Source organism: Trachinotus anak, unplaced genomic scaffold, assembly GCF_046630095.1.
Source record: "Trachinotus anak isolate AG129_WGS33_773 ecotype Australia unplaced genomic scaffold, CSIRO_AGI_Tana_v1 ptg000032l, whole genome shotgun sequence".
NCBI classification, from domain to species: Eukaryota; Metazoa; Chordata; class Actinopteri; order Carangiformes; family Carangidae; genus Trachinotus; species Trachinotus anak.
The window spans coordinates 20,296,057-20,317,482 of NW_027273883.1; the positions used below are offsets into that span (position 1 = coordinate 20,296,057).

General features: G+C 39.0%; 1 protein-coding gene across 2 annotated transcripts; it reads right to left on the reverse strand.

Annotated features, from left to right (window-relative positions):
• Positions 1-2,721: 2,721 nt before the first annotated feature.
• Positions 2,722-7,551, reverse strand: ncoa7a (nuclear receptor coactivator 7a). Of its 2 annotated transcripts, XM_071470073.1 has the most exons (7): positions 7,400-7,551; positions 6,249-6,444; positions 4,919-5,071; positions 4,659-4,811; positions 4,398-4,493; positions 4,055-4,128; positions 2,722-3,871 (listed from the first exon to the last, which is right to left on the reverse strand). In XM_071470073.1, exons 1-7 carry the CDS (start codon positions 7,423-7,425, stop codon positions 3,733-3,735), a joined length of 837 nt encoding a protein of 278 aa, XP_071326174.1. In that variant the 5' UTR covers positions 7,426-7,551; the 3' UTR covers positions 2,722-3,732. The 2 variants fall into 2 exon arrangements, with proteins under 2 accessions (XP_071326174.1, XP_071326175.1); XM_071470074.1 differs by lacking the exons at positions 6,249-6,444; positions 7,400-7,551 and adding an exon at positions 5,267-5,424.
• Between the last annotated feature and the right edge of the window lie 13,875 nt (positions 7,552-21,426).

Genomic DNA, 21,426 nt, shown 5'->3' on the forward strand with positions numbered 1-21,426 from the left:
TCGATCCTGATTGATAGTGTAAGGGGGAAAGCTGCCACCAGAGAGCGACATGGTTCAACACGTTGTACACATTAAATAGATATTGTACTTGATACTTGATACCAAAGTTTCCCACTGAAGCTTACTGATGTCCTTCACTTTTAAGTGGCTTTGGATAAAAGCCTTTGCCACATGACTAAAAGTGTACATGTGTATGTTGCATATATGTTGTTGGATAACCAACTGTGTCACAAATCTTTCAAAATCCTTATCTCATTTTTATCCTCCCACCTCTGGCATAACGATTCTTATCTGGATTCAGCAGTGCGTCATGGTGACATCAAGTCCCTCATTACCATGTACATTACGTGTATAGCATATGTGTTTTTCAATTTTTCAATTCAAAATTCACATGTTGTCGTGACAGCTTACGGCTCTGTGGATAGGACTGTTGCCTTATAGCAAAAAGGACCCACATTTAAACCCAACTCCAACAAAGATTTAGATTTGGGAAACAAGATCAGCCAATCCCACGACTGTGTGTGAGTGTTATGACCCAAACTGGTCTAGGGGAAAGCGGACCAACATAAAACTAGATGAGGAAATGAAGGAGTTGTTCGGTTTTTCAAACGTTCATTGCCAGTAGGTGAAGCATACATTTAACTTCAGGGAGAGCTCAGACCAAACCAACAAACATTACAACCCTAAGCAGACACAAATGCCACAATACTTACACAAGAAGTTACAATACTAATCTACATATCACACTCAGAAACAGGAGAAAAAGGGATGAAACCAAAATAGCAGCTCTCCCCTGCAGAACTTCATGTCAAGATTTAAAACTGAAAGGTAAAATCATATGAGCAGTACTCAAATTAAAACCAGAAGGCTAACTGAAATTCAACAAACCAAAAGTCTCTAAATAAATCTTTAACAAGGTCACCAGAGAGCCATAGTTAACTTATTGACAAATATAGGTCTTAACACACATATATACAGGCAGGCAACGGAATGTGGCAGAGAGAGAGAGAAAGGGAGAAGTGTGAACTAATAGGCTAATAGGCCAGGCTACTTGGCTGCAGGTTCTCAGATCCAAGAAATCACACGAGGAGGGAGGATCCAGAGCTTAGTTCCACAGAGATTGAGGAGCAGGACAGCAAATAAACATTTTACACGGAAACAAATAAAATTCACTTATGGGGGGAATGTAATTAGTTATAAAAAAGGGGAGAGTGAGTGAATTTTATTTGGCAAAGGCAGATTTTAAGTAAAGCTTTAAAGTAAGCAGATAAAACAATAGTGACGATGAAGATTCGGATAACAGCATGGAGGATAGAAAAATATAAATAATGTAATGTGGAATGTAACAAGGTTATTGTTAAGGTTTATGTTTCAGTGTAATGATTGTGGCCTTTCCATGGAAAGGATATGAGACCATAAACCCCAAGACACAAAGGAAAAAAATCCCCTCCCACAGTAATGTACCTGCTGGAGAACTCATTTTCTTGCATCACTCACTGTGGTTTTGAACCTTTTTCCGTTTTAATTCACGTCAACCAAATACAAATGTCAGATAAATGTCTTGACCTTACCCTGTAAAGTGCCTTGAGATAATGTATATTATGATTTGGCGCTATACAAATAAAATTGAATTGAATTGAATTGATAATAACAGGAGATCAAGATCTGAAAAACACAACCAGTGCATCTCTACTTTTAACTGAGCCATGTGACTTTCTGACAAGAATTGTCAGAGACTCTTGCTTGAAGCCCTGAATTTGCCAATAGATGTGAAGGTGTGTGACTGTGTGTGACTGAAATTTATAAATTGCACAAATCCTTCGTCACACAAATAGAATAACACACTGAGAATCAAATTATCACCATATTGCTCTTCATCAACACACCGTCAACCAAGAGTCAAGACTGAACCAATTCACCTTAGTGTGCAGATTTGTTTTGTATTAGTTTTAAGGATTCCACAAAACCCAGAAAAATAACGTGTAGCCTATGTGAAACTATTGGCCTATATTCACAATATTATGAATGAAATGTGCTTTATTTGGAAGCAATCCACGGTGTGATTGACTTTAACCTGCTAATCATATTAGTTGTGAGCTATTAGATGGATCCTTCCACAACCTCTGTGTGTGAGACCTTCTAGGCAACAAGCAGACGCAGATGTCACGACAGATATCAATTTCTGCCACTGGCAATCACTATATGGAACAAATGAACAGTAACATGAAACTTAAAGCACCGGTGTTATGTTTTTTGTTTTTAGTGATTTGGTTCGTTTCAGTATTTGTATTCAGACTGTTTGTTGCTGACATGCAGGCCACTGGACAGTATCATTTCCAAGTATGGCGTCCTGTGAGCTTGTGGTCTTGCAATCTGTCTTTGATGGATGGTTAGACAGTATTTTCTAAGTTCCTACAGGTGCAGCGGCCTATTGTCTGGGAGTCTGCTCTATTGCTCAATCTTTTTGTGTGAATGTTTAACAGGAAAAGTGACTTGTTAGTTGTTCTATTTATCTTAATATATGCCTGTGATCATTCTGGATGTACTTATTGATCATATTGTAGCACAAGTATAGTTACGTCAGTGCTAAAATTTTAGATTTCATGTTTATAGTGCACTTCTATTTCATTATTTGGAGTTCAGAGTATCTTTTCTCCTCAATGAAAAATGGGATGTTTATAGGTGAAGGGTTATAATAAAATATGACTGCTTTATTCAGTGTCACCTGGACAGACAAAAATTTAATGTGGTTCCACAAAAACATTGGCAGTGCCAGCACTGCCTAACAGACTGATTTGCACAAAAGGAAACGTAAAACAGACACACAGGAACATTTTCTTAAAAAAACATTTAAATATATAGATAGTAATAAGATTTATTTCCTTAAAATATTTTCCATCTATGCGAATAGGATGGCAGGTGTTCCACTTTCAAAAAACAGAGGTGACAGTCAAAGGCCTAAGTCCCTTCCTACACAAATGGCACACATCACACATAATATGTTGTATATAGTGCAACTCTGTACTTTTATTTTTGAACCTGAGTTGTAAGACCTTCATCTGCTGGTGCAGAACATTCAAACCAGACCTCAAGTTAGTAAAAAACTGAGAGGTACAATCAGAGTCCAGATAGGGCATCATGGGTCCTATCATGTTACAGTGTTTTACCATAAATTAAATATGTAACTGTTTTGTCTTCTTACAGTTTATAAGTAAATTTTCACAAACAGGTGTGGTTGTTAGACAGAAAATAAAAAAACACATTTCCTTAAAACCTGAATGTGCTTTAAGTTGTTACAAACTTTTTATCCCACAGTGTTACTTCGAACTTTGTATTATAATGCTCTCAATAACCAAACGGGGGCACGGAGGGCTTAAAGCTTCAGATGCCAGTTACTTACTGGGCTTGGCATGGGGCTACAGATGAATAGCCAGTAGTTTAAAGCAGCAGGACCATGGATCACAGGATTTCATCTACCCACTTCTCTTTAACAGGCATAGATCAAACCAGTGTAAACAGAAAGTCCAGCCCAAGAACCATTAGAACAGGCTTCATACTGTGTGTTGGCTAATCTCAGCCAGGTACACAGATGATACAGTAGCATCTGCACTACCAGGTTTTGTACAGTAGTGGCTAAACTACATGTACTCCTTGAAGTCTTGAAGTTCTGTAACTCCAGACAATACTTTGGAGTCTGCTTTGTTTTTATCTCGCCTTTTCAGGTGTTCTCGCTCAGTTCTGCACAGTCCAGACCTCGAGGTCTTGTACAATAAAGTCTTGCTGTGTGGAGAGAGGCGCGTTGTGGAAGGTGGGACAGGAGAAACTTGCACCATGGTACAGATCGGCATCCAGCCACAGAGCGAAGCCACCCCTATAGACAAAGAAAAAAGTTTAACATCAGATCTTTTCTTGCAGATAACTGGCATTGTAATCTGTAATGTCTCATAGGCAGCAGGTGACGTTATTACTTTATGGTCTTTTTATTACTTTATGACTGACAGGTGTCCCGGTTGCCTTTGTTGAGGAAGTATATTTCAGTAACTGTATTACTTACTTTCCTCCACCAATTTGCAGAGATTCCAAGTTGCCGCTCACAAAGTAGGAGTTCTCCCCGCTCCACCTGTACGCCTGGAAATAAGCCAAATACAAGACATTACAAACTAATACCCAATGGATGATTGTCTAAATATGTGAAATCTTACATAACAAGAATCTATTTTTTATCCCTTTCTGAACTTTTCTGTGTTTAGATTCCTGAACCAGAGAAATTCAATGCAGTTTTTGCAAAATTTACTGTGAATGAGACAAGTCTTTTCTTATAATAAAAACACACCTGTTGTCAGACCTACTGGTAGACACACTATCAGTAACTAAAGAATGATCAATTCAACTCTTACCTGAAAGTCAGGGTTGAAGCTGAACAGGAAGGTTTCTCCGGTGCCATAGCAGTATTTACTGACTCTGAATGGATGTGAAGAAAAAGCCCCGAACACCTGAAAAGACCAAGGCAACAGGTTATGAAAGGAGTCCCTACAGATATACCATCAATGTATCATTTTGAATTATATTGTTTTTTTTATATGTCATGATATTTTATTTCATTTATTAATTTTCATTTTTTTTTTTTGCTTTTCGTGTTAAAGACAGAAGATGCAAACCTTCTTGTGCATGTCTTTGATAACCAGCAGAACAGGACTGTCCAGACCAGCCATATTCCTATACAGTGTCTTTAGGCTGCTCCCATGGATGGCGGTGCTGTAGACCAGCTGCCATGGATAGCCCTGAGTCCTTGGTGGCATGTGAGCAGCGAGCTGTTGGAAAAGGATTTGTTAATCAGAGGGTGTCAGCTGTAAAAACAATTCACCTGGGCAAAACTTGCTGTGAAGAAGCAGTGATGCTGAGTGAGGGCGGGACTTACTCGCTCCAGGTGGTGGTCGTCCAGCAGCTGGCTGTGGTCGCTGAGGACGGGGAGGGCATCCTCACCTTCCTCCTGGTACTCAGGCTCCTCCGCCTCTGAGTCCTCTGAGCTGCACAGACTCAGGCGGCGTTTGGAGTCTTTCACTCTGATAATCTGCAGGAGGACACACAATTCACCAAGCCGGTCAGGAAACCGTCAAACTGCTCCTCCGCTCCTGCACAAGGTGCGGGTTTAACACAGCATCACTTCAACTGGGCTCCTAGTTACACTGTTTATAATAAGCCAGCAGGTAAGAACATCTTTTACCCCATAAATGCAGTACATGGCTACATGCTGCAGGGATCTTACCTCCACATACGGCTCCACACAATCACTGGCAAAGTAGAGTACTTTGATATTTTCTGGCAGCAGCTTCATATCTCCCGATTTCTGTGACAATCTCTGAGCTCAGATTACACCCAGTTGCATCCATCGTTTTGTACCCGGCAAGTTACTTTCACTTTCCGTGTCTGAAATGTCATTGGTTGGAAACTTGAAAGGGAAAGGCTTGCCATTGGTTAGCTCTGACACTGCGCGGTTTCTTTTCTCATGAAACAGGAGAAAGAAGCGCGGCTCCGTGGTGCAGGGAGGGGGTTAGTGAAAGGATGTCCATATATAGAGGCAGTGGGACATCCCGGAACTTCTGGGACCACAGCCAGGGACCTAGCACTCATTTACTGTAACTCGCGAATACTTGACCTCGCTCCCCACCCTCAACCCCTTTCTAATAACTTAGCCGTATTCCACATGTTGGACAAACACTGGAACTTCCTGAAATTATGTTTCCTACATAATGATCACGTCTTTCCTGGCCACCATCAGACCTTTCAATTGCCATTTCCCTTTTGCTCTCCATGTCCACTATCACAGGTGCTGCTGCTGTTTTTTTTTTTTCTTTTGTTTTATATATTATTTATGATAATGTTATTTTATTTTAATGGAAGAGGTTAATGTATATTTAAGGTATACCAATTTTGATTGTAAATTATGTGTCAATGTTTAGAGACTTTTACCGTTAACATTACATTTAAGCTGCAAAACGTGGTCTTGTAGAGGGTATGAGTTTTGCATCAAGTAGTGAATTCCACTGTATGTGCAGTGTTATAATTTCAAAGTCGGTTTGGACTGTGGTGGCGGGGCCCAATGTGGTATCTTTTCATGGGTCCCAAAATCCCTGGTGATGATAAGCTGCAGTTAAAGAGCCACAGAGGGATTTTGTTTCATCTCTAATCACACGTGTGTGTGTGTGTGTGTGTGTGTGTGTGTGTGTGTGTGTTAGTACACTCCTTACCTCCCAGTTCTTAGCAGTGGGGTTGACAGGGTTGCTGAGGAGTTTGTTGATCACAGCCACCTCGTTCTTCTCCACGACCAGATAGCGATTCTGGTGCTTCTCTCTAATGAGGAGGCGGGGCTGGCGGTGCTTCTTGTTGCCTTTAGTGTAGATGTCTGGTGACCACTGCACGAAGAAGGTGTAGAGGTGGTCGACCCTGCGTGGACAAAGGGAGAAAGTGCAAATTAGCATCATACATTGTATCTTAATAGAGTGTTTATTGATATGGCCTGCTATGGCTAAAAGGAATAACTTTTAATATGGAAAGGACTTTCACCATCAAACACCACTACAAATTTACAGTTGACATAATGTACTAAAAAAACAAAGAAAAGCAGAGAAGCAAAACACCATCTTAACTGGAATATAGTAAATCATCCTTTGACTTATAGTCAACATGCAGTGTTGCTGCAATCTTAAAGCATAACTGACAGTTGGCCCCACTCACAAACAAACTGTAAGTTGAAGAAATGCCAGTTCACAATACTCTGATAGCTGTGGAAACATGACTCAACATGAATAACAGGAGAACGACGGATGCTTTGAATGTTTTAAGAATTGAACCGGATGGACTGAGGATCTCTGAGAACAATTCGAAATGAGAAAACCCTGTTTGCACATGTGTATTTGCATGCCTCTTTAATTTAAAGTAAATGAAAGCAGCTGTATAAGAATGTATGGTATAAACCTACTTTGAATTTTGGGATGTCTGACTTAAATCAAGTCTCAAGTCTTTTTGTTCCCTCACTAGCTCTCTCTGTTCCTGTCAAACACACATCTGTTTGGCCTCCATGTATTAATTTGCCTTCTACTATTAAATGACGGACTAACACCCTTAAGCTGTCCCTGCACCTATGTAATGATAAATACAGTTCACCAAGAACGCTAATCACTTTCATCTGACTTTCAAAAAGGTTTGTTTCCCATTTGATTTCAAAAAATTTAGAGGACTGGAGGAATTAAACAGTCCTAACGATAATTATTTAGCTGCAAGAGAATATAAGATTCCAATCTTATATTCTCTTGCAGCTAAATAACTCCAGATAATTCCACCATACTCAGGACCCAGCATAACACTGTTTAAAGCTGTCTTGATGATGCATTTCACTTACTCTCCAACGCTGTAGGCAACTCCCATGGCTGACTGAAAATGAAGGTGTTGAAATTGTAGGGAGGACAGAGTAGATGGTTTGGAGGTTCAGTGCTGCAGCAGCATGTCCACTCTGAGTCTCAGCCATCAGCAGCATTTTATACCTGTGGATCAATTGCTGAGATAAGCTCCTTTAACCATAAACCCTCCCTTTCTCCCCAGGCAGCTCTACATAGCCTGCACGTATTCACATGAGAGTTTCATAATGGTGCCTGAAAGCCAAAGCTGGTAACATATTAACTTGACCTGCTCTCGGTCCCTGTCCTTAAGTTTGGCTGGAATTCAGACAGTTACTGTGTCAAGGCTGTAGATCGCTGACAGAATGAGGTGGCTTGACAAAAAGATAAAGGCCTCCATGTCTGTCCGTTTGATTGTCTTTTCATTGTGTCTTCTTGTCTGTGTTTCTCTCTTGCCATCCCTTCAGTGACGAGAAGTAAATTAATTACATTTCCATTTCAGTGAACTTGGAGGTACTTGTACTTTACTGGGGTGTCCCAGTTTTCTGTGACTCCACTACATCAAGGAGCAATATTGAATAAACATCCTTTTTACTCCATTCATCTTACAGCTAAAGTCATGCTTACTTTGCACATTATGATTAAAAAAAAACAAACCTATAATCAGCATATAAGTAATTGAAATCTCACCTCAACCAGATACAACATTGAAATGCCCATTACATATAAATGTGTCAGTAAAAACATTGTGTGATAATATTAGAGTGACAGGGTCCATTCTGAATAATGAGCACTAATACTTTTGATACTTTAATTGAATTTACTTTAACAAATGAGACATAGATGTGTTAATTAAATAGTTGTAGAGGTGCTGATAGGTGGATTTTGTCATGTTTGGACTGAGCCAGACTAGCTGTCCCCCCTGTTTTTAGACTTTATGCTAAGCTAAACTAAACAAACTGCAGGCTCCAGTTGTATTTTATCAAATAGACATCTGAGTGGTATAAATCAACAGACTCTATAAAGTCTAATTAAGTCTAATCAAGAAAACAAAATGGTGTATATCCCAAAATATCAAGCTTTCATTTCAATGTGATTTTTCAGGGCATTCACTTGCAAAGGAGCATTTTACACTCTGGTATTTCCCCCTTTAATTAAATTAAGTAAAAGTTCTGGATACTTGTGTCATCGCATCTGGTTTCATTTATTTCTGTCTCTCACTTTTTCTACTGTTTATTCCTTCTCCTGCAGACCGTTTCTCTCAGTTTTCTCTTGAAAAACAGGAGGGAGAAGAGACAACCAGCCTTAAACAGAAGTTGCTCAAGGACGTTAAGTTTGGGAGTGTTTGGGGTTGTGCAATCCAGGAGCTGTCAATGACACATGGTTTAGCAGATCTGTTTGATTCATTACTTTGTGCTCAGGGTGTATACTGTAGTATAGACATATTGTTTTTGGATTTATTGTTTAGTTTAGATTTTCCGATTGCAGATTTGATTACACACAATGACACGGACAGTTATCTGCCTGCATTTATCATTTGAGGCCTTTATCTTAACAGTCTCCTCTCTTTAAGGATTGGTTCCACGCTCAAGCCTTATTATCAAGATTTAATCAAATCAGCAGACCCTGATTGGAGTGTTGACCATTTATAAATCATCAGTGTTCAATACTAACCGTTGAGACTTGATCAGTTTCCAGTGTAGGCTGTTATCTCACTAAAGTAATGCTCAAACTGAATCACAGAGTTGTTTGTTTATTCTGTCTGTGGTCATTGGGATTACTGGGTAAACAGGAATAAAAAAGACTTCTCAATGCTTCTGTAACATCTGAACATGCTGAGCTGTTGCAGCAGTAATCCTGTTTGTGAGCTGCTTTAAGGGTTTTATTTCCAAATATCTTCACTTTTATGACTAGATCTTTCTTTGCTCTTCTTGCTACCTCAGCATGTAATAATGTGTTCCCCATCATGTAGGATTTTATACAAACTCAGAATGGTAAGTAAAACAGCTTCTTTAAAGTTAGAAAAATTACAGCTGCAGTGACAGGACTGCATCCAGTTAAGTTACAAAATTGCTTATGATAATGGTTCCAGTGCTCAAACACAGGTTTGTTCATGCTCCGATATCAGGTCAGGAAATTACAATAGGGACACTCTGGGGTCAACAGTCAGCTACAATGTTCTTACACAAGAGAAATAGAAATAGATCAATTTGAGACAGTGTCCAGTCTGACACACAGGCATGATCGATAGGTAAACACACAGGCACACAGATATATGGATATACATACTTAAAAAGACATATACATGTATGTATGCATATGTGCATGCTCCCATACTCACACCTGATGCATGTGTACATGTCAGTCCCACACATGAGTGCAGACACATGCAGTGTGCAGAAGAATCACAGCTGAGATTTTTTATTATGTAGAATGTAGAAATTACCGTTTCCCTTTAAATGTGAGACAAATAATCTATCCTCTTTTCTATTCTGTCATCATAGACGACAGTGTCTGCATATGTAAATCACAGAGGGTATTGCATTAATTCATATGTGTGATTGTTGTTACTCTTTGCACAGCGGTGAAATGAAAGGAAAGATGAAACACAGGCGTCAAAATGGGTTGAACTCATAACTGTGAAGTGTGCCACAGTTTATCTGCAACCATACTCAGACCACCATGCCATCATTTATCTGTACTGATGTAACTGAAATTACACGTTACATAACTACATTTTGAAGCAGACTTCACTGAGATTTAGACTCAACTTTCACACAAACCATCTTCAATCTTTTGAGACTTCTCTGTCCAAGGCAGGATAGTGAGACAAAGTGAATCATTTAAATGATATAGCAAACTCATTCCACTGTAACTGCAAATGAGTGGGTTCAAGAAAACTAAATGAATCAATAAGTTTCAGTATGAATCTGAACAGACAATCATTTAATGTTTAGGTCTTGCCTCAGGGGCTGTTACACACACACACTCACACCCATACACACACACACACACACACACACACACACACACACACACACACAAACACACTTTCTTGGCAGTAAGTTGTGGCATCAGTATCCAGAGCCATTATTGCTTAACCTCTCTCCCAATTCTTGTAAATCCTTTCCGCCCCATTCACGCAGGCTTCCAAACCGGCATGGGAAAAACTTCCATGAACTGGTATGCTCAATTCTCTGGGTTCAGTACACACACATATACCCATGGACAGGGAGTCAGCAATCAGGCATGCAGGCACACAGGCACACATGCATGTAAATTGGCATCGCTCTGCAGGATGACATATATTTATGTCTTATTTACACCTGCAGGCGTTTTGGTTTTGGACTCTAAAATGTCAGTTCATTTTATGTTTTGACAACTTGTAGCCGCATGTTGGTCTACTCTGAAACCCGGTGTTTCCAGTAAGTGTGTCTCTGTGATGCTGACAGTTATGCATAAACAAGCCGAAAGAGCATGGCGGCTCTTTAGACATCTATAGCCAGGGTGACTTAACTGGTAGATAAATCCAAAGACTTATTGTTTTAGTGCGTTTTAGTGTGGTAAGATGCCCCTTGGGTCCCTCTGTACTTCTGCAAGGCCATCCTCTCACTACAGACATTTAACATAAGATGATATTTAACAACACTTTGTTAACAAAGTAATCTTTAACATTTTGTCACTGAAGATTTATAACATAGCATTCAAGAAACTGGCAATTGCAGTACTACAAGTAATTGTAGAAAACACACGGCTACATTATGTAATACTCAAGTCCAAAAGTGGCGTTTAGTATACACATCTAACTCAATATTTTATCATATATATGTATCTTTATTAGATCAGTCTGTGAAAGCAGAAACACCCAGTTTAAACGGAGCATGTCATTTGTTTAAATGATTCATTGTATGTGGTTGTTGAATGCATTTTAGTGTTGTAGGGGATAGAAATAAGTACCGCACAACACGGGAGGCAAGTCAGTTGTACAATTTGACAACATGATACAGCATTACTGACGTCAAGGTTCTAGTCTTCACTTTGAGGGTAGACAACTTGTTTACCACCTCTGTGGTTTCCTTGGAGCGTTTTGCAGAGAAACCAGAGGAACAGTACAGCACTTTTGTTTCTCTCTGTGGTTGACGTTCACACCCACTGACTGTTACTTGACGGAGCACAAACTCACTTTTTACCAATGGAACATTGCACTCAATCTCTTATGAAAAAAATTTATAAATAAATAAAGTGAATGGATTATTAGCATTAGCATTAGTCAAAGGGCTCAAGTGAAAACACTTAAAGGTACCTGATTGAGTTTTTGACTACGTGTGTGAGGTGATACACAGACTAACTGATAAACAGTTGGTAACAGGCAAAGAAGTGGAGCAATGTGCCCACAAAGGCAGTGAAGAAGAAGACCACTGGCAAGTAAACATGGATGTTATCAATTTTTATAACAAAATAAATCAGATTGGTATAATAATCACAAAATGTATCTTTATAACATTCAGTAATGTCCTGATTGAAAAGCACAATGAATGCATTTAGCTTTGTTTCTTATTATAGTATGTACCACCATATCTTTCTACAGCATGGTTAATGCATGTAAATCAACGATAATAGTAGGTTTTTTTTTTATTATAGTAAATCTACAATAACTTGCGTGTTTCTGGGATCATTATGAAGTTAAACTGAAGCCGTGCAGAGTTCATTTAAAGTAACATGACCAAAAGTTGAACCTTGCAGGGGCATTGATTTTTCACCATCCAAAAGTCCATTTGAGGTTATTGCTAAAATCCACGAAGTGTATGCATGTGTGTAAGCACAGGATGTGTGTGAGTGTGTGTTACCAGGCCATGCCTGGCTAGATTTCTGTTTATGACTATATAGTTATGTGTAAGGTATCCTCTCATTGTTCATGCAAGTCAACAGTGTACGTGTCTAAATGATAATGAAACAGGACTGAACATTTGTCAATCAATTCAGAGAGCATGGCCACAGTTCACAAAAAGGTTACAGGTGAAAGTGTATCAGTTTGGGTGTCCAGTTCCAGTATCAGTTTTACATGTGAATATCTATATTATACAAAACTGTAACCTTTACTAAGATGATTTAGATGGATCAACCAAAACAATATAGTCAGGTTTAATCAGTCTCTTCCCTCAGGATATTATTCGTTGCTATTTTTCAGTGTGATTATACATTGTGCTAATAAGCAAAAACTAAAGCTTCAGGTAGATATCTGTTGGCCTTGATTTCAAACTTACCATTGTACATTTAACTGAAGTTGTAGAGTGCAAAGTGTAAAAAGCTATTTTCATCCCCATCTCTCCAGCAAACTGGTGCCTTTGGCTTTAGTGTAAAAAGGTCAGTTTTGAGATATAGACTTGTAGTAAACCACATTAAGGTTTAAGTATGACTCAAGCTGTCCCTGAGTCTTGGATGGCTCTAACTTGTGTGTTTGCCCACCTCCTTTAGTGGGTTTCCTCTCTTTGTTTGGTTGTGATTAGTCATACAAATTTTCCCAATGGCAGGTTGTAGAGAAGTATTAACGCACAAAAGCAGGTTAATGCAATTATGTTTTTGTTCTTTTTTTGTCTGCATGCTGAGAAGCCAAATCCCAAAGCTCACAGAACTGGTTTAGACTGGATACAGCACTGCTTTCATACTCAGTGTGTGTGTGTGTGTGTGTGTGTGTGTTTGCTTGGGAATAGAATATGTAGTATATACAGAAAAGAATATACTGTTTCAATGCAAATTGTAAGCTTACAGTACATGCAGCTCGTAAACCTACATGGCTGCACTGTAAATGGGACAGATTTTTATTGTCTAACCCTCCTCTCTGTCCCAGCTGTAACCAAACTGCTTAGCTAGCAGTCTGTTCCCAGAGACATTTAACTTTAAATGCCATTTAGTAACACACTGATGCAATGTGTATAGCAGCAGGTAGTAAAGGACAAATTTAGGCCTGACGACGGTGAAATAGCGCTCTGTCTGCTGTGTCAGTAAGGGTTAATCAGTGATGTTTCAGAGACAGTGAGGTTTCCATTGACCCACTAACAGGACAAGAATCAGCGTGGGACACAGAGGTTAAGAAAGAGCACAAGTGAGCACTTTCTGACATGTTCAAAAAGAAGCCGTAGTGGGACTTCCTCTCAGACTGCGGTCTTGGTTCAGGGGAAATTGAGTGGGTACAAGATAAAACTGGGGTTTACCATGGAATGTACGTGATTTTCTCCACCATGGCATTTATGTTTTCACCTTTATTGGGTTGTTGGGTTATTTGTTTGCTAACAGATTTACATAGAAAGTTTTGTTAAGCCCTGGCAGTCTTTGATCCTTTAAGTTTTTATTTAGATCTGCCTACAGCTCAAAATTTTAACTAAACAAATAGCTTATGCGACTTATTTTCAGGATGTTTAAATTGTTGGTTAATATAGTTTGCTTAGACAAGGGATCAATGACTGGCTCTTCCATCAGCATAATGCATGCATGAATATACAGACAGGTTACAGCTGTAGCGTCACAGCACTCTTAATTTTCAGTGTTTTATAACAAATTTGTAGCGAGCTTTATCTGTCTCCAGGAGCTGTCACAGCAAGACCAATAAAACTCACCTTTGAGCTTATAAGTCTGACAGCTGTCTGTATGAAAATCAAGGTTTTAAAAAGTATGCTGTACCTTGTCAAAATGTCAGTTTAACTGACTCTGGTGATCTGCCAATACCAACCTGACTCTCAGCCAACTCAACCACCGTCACTTCTGCACTTCAGACCAGACTGAGGTTTACACAGGAACAACCAACACCAGTGTCATGGCCCCTGTCCATTGTGCTGTAGCTCTGCAGTATTTTATGTAGTGAACTGCCATAAAACTAGATAGGTCTTTATATAAATAAATGGCCCAGTGAAATAAGATATTGCATAAGTTTACATTGTCACATAAAGCTTAGGTAGATAGTCAGTCAGTGCAGCAGAAGCAGAGATAAAAAAATCAATGAATGAGTAATGTGTAACATTTATTTCTATCTCAACCAATGAGTGTTGCCTGATTGAGGTCTCCATGACAAATCAAGATAAGATAAGATAAGATAAGATGACAATCCAAAAAAATATACAAAATCAATGCAATATCAAATATGAAACATTTAAAAAAGATAAATAATAAATGATAATAGTAATATAGTATGTACAATAGATTTTTGCACAAGGTGAGTTTGTCAGTTATGGTGTGTGTGGTCTACTGGGTGCACTATTTGTTATACAGTCTGACAACAGCAGGAAGAGAAGACCTGCAGTGTCTCTCCTTCACACAGCCTGTTGCTGAAGGAGCTGCTCAGTGCAGTCAGAGTTTCCTGCTCATCCATCATTCTTTTACCCACTACCTCCACTGGGTCTGCTGGGGCATCACAAGACAGAGCCGGCCTTCTTAATAAGTCTGATCGGTCTTTTTTGTCAGTCGTAGAGATGCTGCTGCCCCAGCAGACCACAATGTAGAAAATGGCTAATGCCACAACAGCGTCATAAAAGGTCATCAGGAGTGCAGTTGTGGATGTATGGAAAGGGCAGTGGGCAGGGAATTGGAAAAAGTACTCAAGGGGACTTAAATCTGATAGTAAACAGATGCACTTCCACTGCAGGAACTTTACCCAGTAAAAAGGTACCATTTGAGTCTCCAGGTTCCTCTTCCTGCATTTCCACTGGAGGAACCACATTATGGGCGTTTTATAACACCCCAAAAAAGTTTCTGTTTTGGGACAGTTCTGAAGGTTAAAAAATTTTCGGGGTAGTTCAGGCTTTGTTGTCCATTTTAGCTTCATATGTCGTCTTCTGTATTGTCATGCGTACAAATGGCAGAGACTGGCCTGTAAAAAATGACACCAGAGATTGTCTGTGCAAACAGCTTATTATGACTCAAAGTTACATTGCATTGTTTGTCAACTTCTAGTATCCGTAGCAAATATGGGAGCAAAGGACGAAGCCAGGCATCATAGTGTATGGTGCAAGAAAATCCACATTAGGATTAGGAAGGGGTCGATAGACTTTCACACAGGAGACCACTTTTTTTCCCTGTCTGAAACTGATAATCGACTTTGTGTTTGTCTTTTTTTTTTAATTCATGACTTTTGTAAATTTGTAAAATGGCATTGCTCATTTTTCCGGTAAGACATGTAAAAATGTTTATAACAAAGTTCATTCACCCTAATTTGATTTTACACTTAAAGTTAAAAGTCAGAGCTTCCAGCTCATTCAGTCCTGCTGCCAGCCCATGTATTTCACGTACGGCACACTGGCATGAATTCAGTCCAAATCAGAGGTCAATGGCAGTGACCTATTTCTGGACTACATGCAGACTTTCACTCAGCAGAGGTTGCGAGCAGGTTGTAGTGCTTGTTCTAAGTTTAAACTCATAAATGCTTATCAAAGGTATTGTATGTTTGAGTAAAACCAATTAAGAAAGTGTGTTATCACAAAGTTCAACCTGGGTCATTTAGGTGAGTTTCAGCTCTGCACAGAGTCTTTTCAGGAGACCATAGTTATACTGTAAATACAACAATTCAGTACCCCTGTTTGTTAAAGGTCCCTTTTCCAGTGTTTTAGAAGATATATTACATACCAAAAATAATTTCAGTGTAGTTTTACACCTCTCTCAGGCTTATGTCTGGAGCTCTAGCAACAACAATCAGCCAACCAGAAGAGAGGCTCTGAGCCTCTCATCTGATTGGCTGAATGTTTTGTGAGTAATTCAATAAAAAATAAAGCAGATTTCAGGTAAACACTCAGAGAACCAAATCCTGCAAGGCTCTATAGTGGGTCCGGGTGGACCAAGCTTGGGGCATGGCTTAGAGCAGTGACTCCTTTGTTGTGACATCACAAATTCAGGGAAGTCCTGACAGCTGATTTCAAGGCTTCTGAATGTGGGATATGTACATTTCTCTGTGGACTGTGCTTTGATACCTCTGGTTTTGATGTAAACATAGACCTGCTTTATGATAAAAAAAAAGATACAATATAGGACCTTGAAATAAATAGATACTGCAGATTATTCATCAGTCTGGAAATTAACCAATATAAATTCAAACATCAAATTAAACCAAAATGTTACACTAAAAGCTGTGCAGGACAAGAGTACAGACATTTCTATGTGCAGAATTCAACAATGATAGAAGAGTTATGTTAATATTCTAGCAAACATAACTGAGATTAGCTTAGTATTTGTTTTTAAGGACCATTTTAGGGACGCAATAATTAGCCCAAACTTAAAATATTAGATGCTGGATTAGTCATTTCATGTTGGTAAATTCACATCAAAGGGGATCTCCATGAAGGTGAGTTGAGCAGTCTGTGAAAACTGTTAATATCCGGTGTAGTTCTTGAGAAGCTTTTCAAGTCTGAGTAATTGCTCATCTTATGTCATTTCCTGCAAGTAATGTATATCATCCTGGGTTTAGCTATCATTTGGTTTATTACAGAGCACTGTAAAGCACCTTGTAACTGTTTAAGAGTACACACACACACACACACACACACACACACACACACACACACACACACACACACACACACACACAGTCTTTGCAGAAATAAAATAGATATAATATTAGAAACTCTACAGCAAAAACACTTTCTCTGTGTTGAGAAACCATTATGAAACCATCATGAAACCATTATGAAACCCATACTCACACCTATAAGAAGGGGACACATTTACTCACAGACGCAGATTACAGTAAATACAGATGCTGTTTCATGACTGAAAAACACAATCAGGGAGTATTAATAACTTTGCAAATGTGAACAGCTGTGATGGTATTAGATAAGATGCTACTGAAGTCAGAGGGGATTTTAACATTTGTTTACAATCAACTCACTACATTTTGATGAATAAACAAAAAACTGAATGAAATTAATATGAAATGTGCATGAATATGCTGTGGTTATGCTTATCTATTTAATAAATAAACAGACATAAGGCTTAACTCTGTGATACAGGTTTTATGTATATCACAAAACAATTTAATGCATGATTGTTTTCTTACCGCATAAATATCTAACATACAGTGGTAGACTGTAAGAAAAAAAACTATTTTGCCACATGAGATGCCACTTATAAAAACATAAAAATATAAAGACATGAGATTTTCCTAAATTTAAATCATCCCCAAGACTTTCAGGAAGGGTTGTCTGTCTGTGGTAAAGTGGTTTGCAACAGACAACCAACTATAAAGCATAAATATCTTGAAGTTGATATGTCACCATTTTATTTTGACCTTTTTCAACATTTTGACAAGAAAAGATGAAGTGTAACTAATAAAATAAGTGCTGGCTGAATTCCATGAAGCTGCTTCAGTTTCATGGTCAAGGTACTGTTCATGCTGGTTCATTGTCACACTGTCGCTGTGGGTTACTGGGGCCCCAAAACAGAACATAAATCGTGTTGATGTCATAAGTAACACTGATGCACGACACATCAGAACGCCTGCAGTGAAATAGGGCTATTATTCAAGTTCATTTTATGGGAATATGCAAACCATAAAACATTAAGATGTATCCAATATGATGGCAGATGCAACCATTTAAAGAATGGCGTCTAAAATGCTGAATAATTCCCCCAAAATTCATTCCATAGGTTAAATAAAGTCGTATTTAAGGAATTGCGACATAGATGGCCCTGGAAATGATGTTGTAACTAGCCATGGGGATTTTGACTTTACTTTATTTACGGTACCAGTGTGTGGTTGTGTTAAAGGATAGGTTCAAGCAACATTTGTTATCAGTGATGTTAACATGTCATCATCAGTAGACACTGTGGGTTATATACCGTGCAGTACTGTCTCTTTGAAATTATGTTTCTTTTTCCCTTTTCCTTCTGCCTCTTTTTCTGCTGGTCCCTCTGCTTTTAAACTATAATTTAGGAGATAAAATAATTACCAAAGTTATTAAAATCAGTTGAGCTCCAAAAAAGTTTTTATGGAGCCTTGGAGGTCAATGTTATACTGGAAAATTCAACAAGCAGTGGTGAGAGTGGTGGGCAAATGGGTCACTTCCTCCACAATTGTGGTAACCTAGATTCAGATCCCAGAACATAAGCTTTTTATGAGGTTTCAGTAAAAAGACACAATACTTTCATACTACCTGTCAGACTTAAAGCCAATGTCATGCAAACAGTTCAGTGCATTAAGAGGTCATGAAACATGTGAGTAACAATAGTAAAAATACTGAGTTAGGCTGGATGATGTGACAAACTACAGAGTAAAACTGCTCTCTGATATAATGTGCTGTATCCTGCATGGCACGTTTACAGTAGTGGGTGAAGAGCTGTGCATTGAACTCAGATGAACTTTGGAGGCTCAATGAGGACATCTGCTGGGGAGAAGAAGCACATCACTGTGAGTGAAGACCACCCATCAACTTTTGATATCCTTTACAGGAAGACACCTTAGCTGGGCAGCCAAGCACATGAAGGGGTGAAGGACTCCGAAGGACCCTCCCCCACACCTTCCCAGTTTCAGAATTAGGGGGGGCTGCATCCATCAATTCATCCACACCCATTTCCTGCAGTCACTGGCCAGGTGTGTGGAGGTGAGGAAGGAGCCAGGGTTTGAACTTCTCTCTCTAGCTCTCTTTTTTCTTCATTGTCACTTGCAGCAGATTCCCACATTTAAACATTTTTGCATCTTTGCATGATGGCTGGCTTTTCACCCCGCCTTCCAGTTCAGAATGACTGTAAACACTTTTGCCTTCCAACATTGTTGGACAGCATGTTTTATAACCTGGTTCTTTCCCAGGACACCCCAGGCCTTCCAAGCATCTTTGAAAAATGATAAACAAACTTGTGGGGACCATGTGACTTCCTGCAACATAACATGTTTTGAATAACAGACTCTCTGTGTGTCAAGATCATCTTAGAGTTACAGCCAATGTGAGTTTTCAGAGCAAAATTACAAGTTGAGGTTATTTTTTAGAAACGAGAATGTTTTAGTTAATTTAAGTAAGAATCACCTTATTGAACTGGAGTGGTGTCACATACATTGTTTGTGGTTGTGCTTGTCGTAATTGTCCAATCATTTCTCCACTTTTACCCACAAGTAAATAAAACAAAACTAAAAATAATAATCCCAATACCAATATGATAATACAATTATAATTATGAAAAAGTTCATTAAAAAAGCTTGTAGGACCTCATGGAAGTGGTCAAGTTTGCCCATGCAGCCGCTGGCCCCTGTGGCAGTCCCTCCTCCCAGCCACTCTACATTACTGAGCCACCTGGTTTAGCTCCCAGAATGAAAGTGAGTCCCACCTCGCCCCTGTTAAACTTAGTCCATGCCTGGATACAGATGAAATTCAGGAGTTACATACTGTTTGTTTACCCAGTCACACAAGTTTCTTAGATCAAATGTTTATTCTATTACCACCCCACACTGGGCTGTTGTCCCATTAATGAGAAATGCATTTCATTTGCACAATTCACACTTGGTGTTTATGAGTCCAGCCTTTAAAAGCCGGTTTGCTAAATGATGAAGTGTTCACCTCTGCTAAAAGCTGTTACAGTCAACAGCGAGGAAGCACAGGAGACGCAGGAACTTGGGTCTTCAGGAGTTGTAACATTTAGTAACTGACAAAGCCTTAAGTGCACATGCACTGCACTGCTACGTTCACCACTATACTTCTTCTTCTTCTTCTTCTTCTTCTTCTTCTTCTTCTTCTTCTTCTTCTTCTTCTTCTTCTCCTTTAGGGGTTAACGGCAGTTGTCATCCATTATGTTGCATTACTGCCTCCTTCTAGTTTTACCCATCCATTACAATCTTATAATTACACAGTCAAGCACATTTTGACCTCCACTTGCCCTTGCCTCTGATCTCAGAAGGATTATCCTCAATGTGCACGCACAAACGTCCAAAAAATGCTGCTCCCACTCTAAGCTTGACAAACCATATGGGCAGAGATGGACAGAGTACTTGACCCCAGTACTTGAGTAAGAGTACAAATACTACCGGTCAAAATTTACTCCGTTACAAGTAAAAGTAGCTCAGTCTAAATGTTACTCGAGTAAGAGGAAAAAAGTACTTGCTTTTAAAGGTACTTAAGTATCCAAAAGTACATGCTTTTAAATTTACTTTAAGTAAAAGTAAGAGTAAGAGTAAGAGTAAACTTCTTATTTTTCACATCAATGAATTACTATATTTTTTTCTTTTAACTTTTAACTCTTGTTTCTGAGAATTAACTCTTTGAAACCACTTGCACTGATGTGCTTGCTTTTAGAACCACAATGTTATATAAAGCCTGCAGAATCACCTATAAGAACAAATAAAATGAATGGGATCATAAGAGGACAGCAGATGTTGCAGATGCAGTGTTTATTAACAATCATTAAAACTGGAACCAAATGAACCTGCACCGTCCAACTAACTCTCCATCATTTAGCTAAGTTGGGAACTGGAACCCCCTCAAAGACCAATGTTGTCCCCAGACCACTGGTTGAGAACCACTGCTTTACAAAAAACTACATCTCTGCTTTCAATAACTCAATGTTGAAGTCACTTGACTTTCCAGGAAGGACATGTACCAGTACAATATAGGAGCACAACAAACTCTGTCTCCCCATGTCTGTCTTGTCTGTCTCCGTGCCTGTCTCCCAATGTCTGTCTCCCCGTGTCTGTCTTGTCTTGTCTCTTGTCTCTATTATCCGCTTTTACGTAGATCCCAGTGGAGAGCGTGCACTGTGATAGGTTTCATTCTTTGACAATCACAGCTTGTGTCCAATAGTATTTTAGAATAAAAAAAAAAAAAAAAGAGCAGACCTGAAAGTAACAAGTACTTTTCAGCCTTCCTAGAAATTTACTCGAGTAAAAGTAAAAATATTTGTCTTGGAAATGTATTCAAGTAAGAGTAATAAGTACCAAAGAAATCTAATACTCAAGTAAAGTACAAATCCTCTGGATATGTACTTAAGTACAGTACTGAAGTAAATTTACTCCATTACTGTCCACCACTGCATATGGGACACAGTAGGGCACAATGACTGGTGGTCAAGC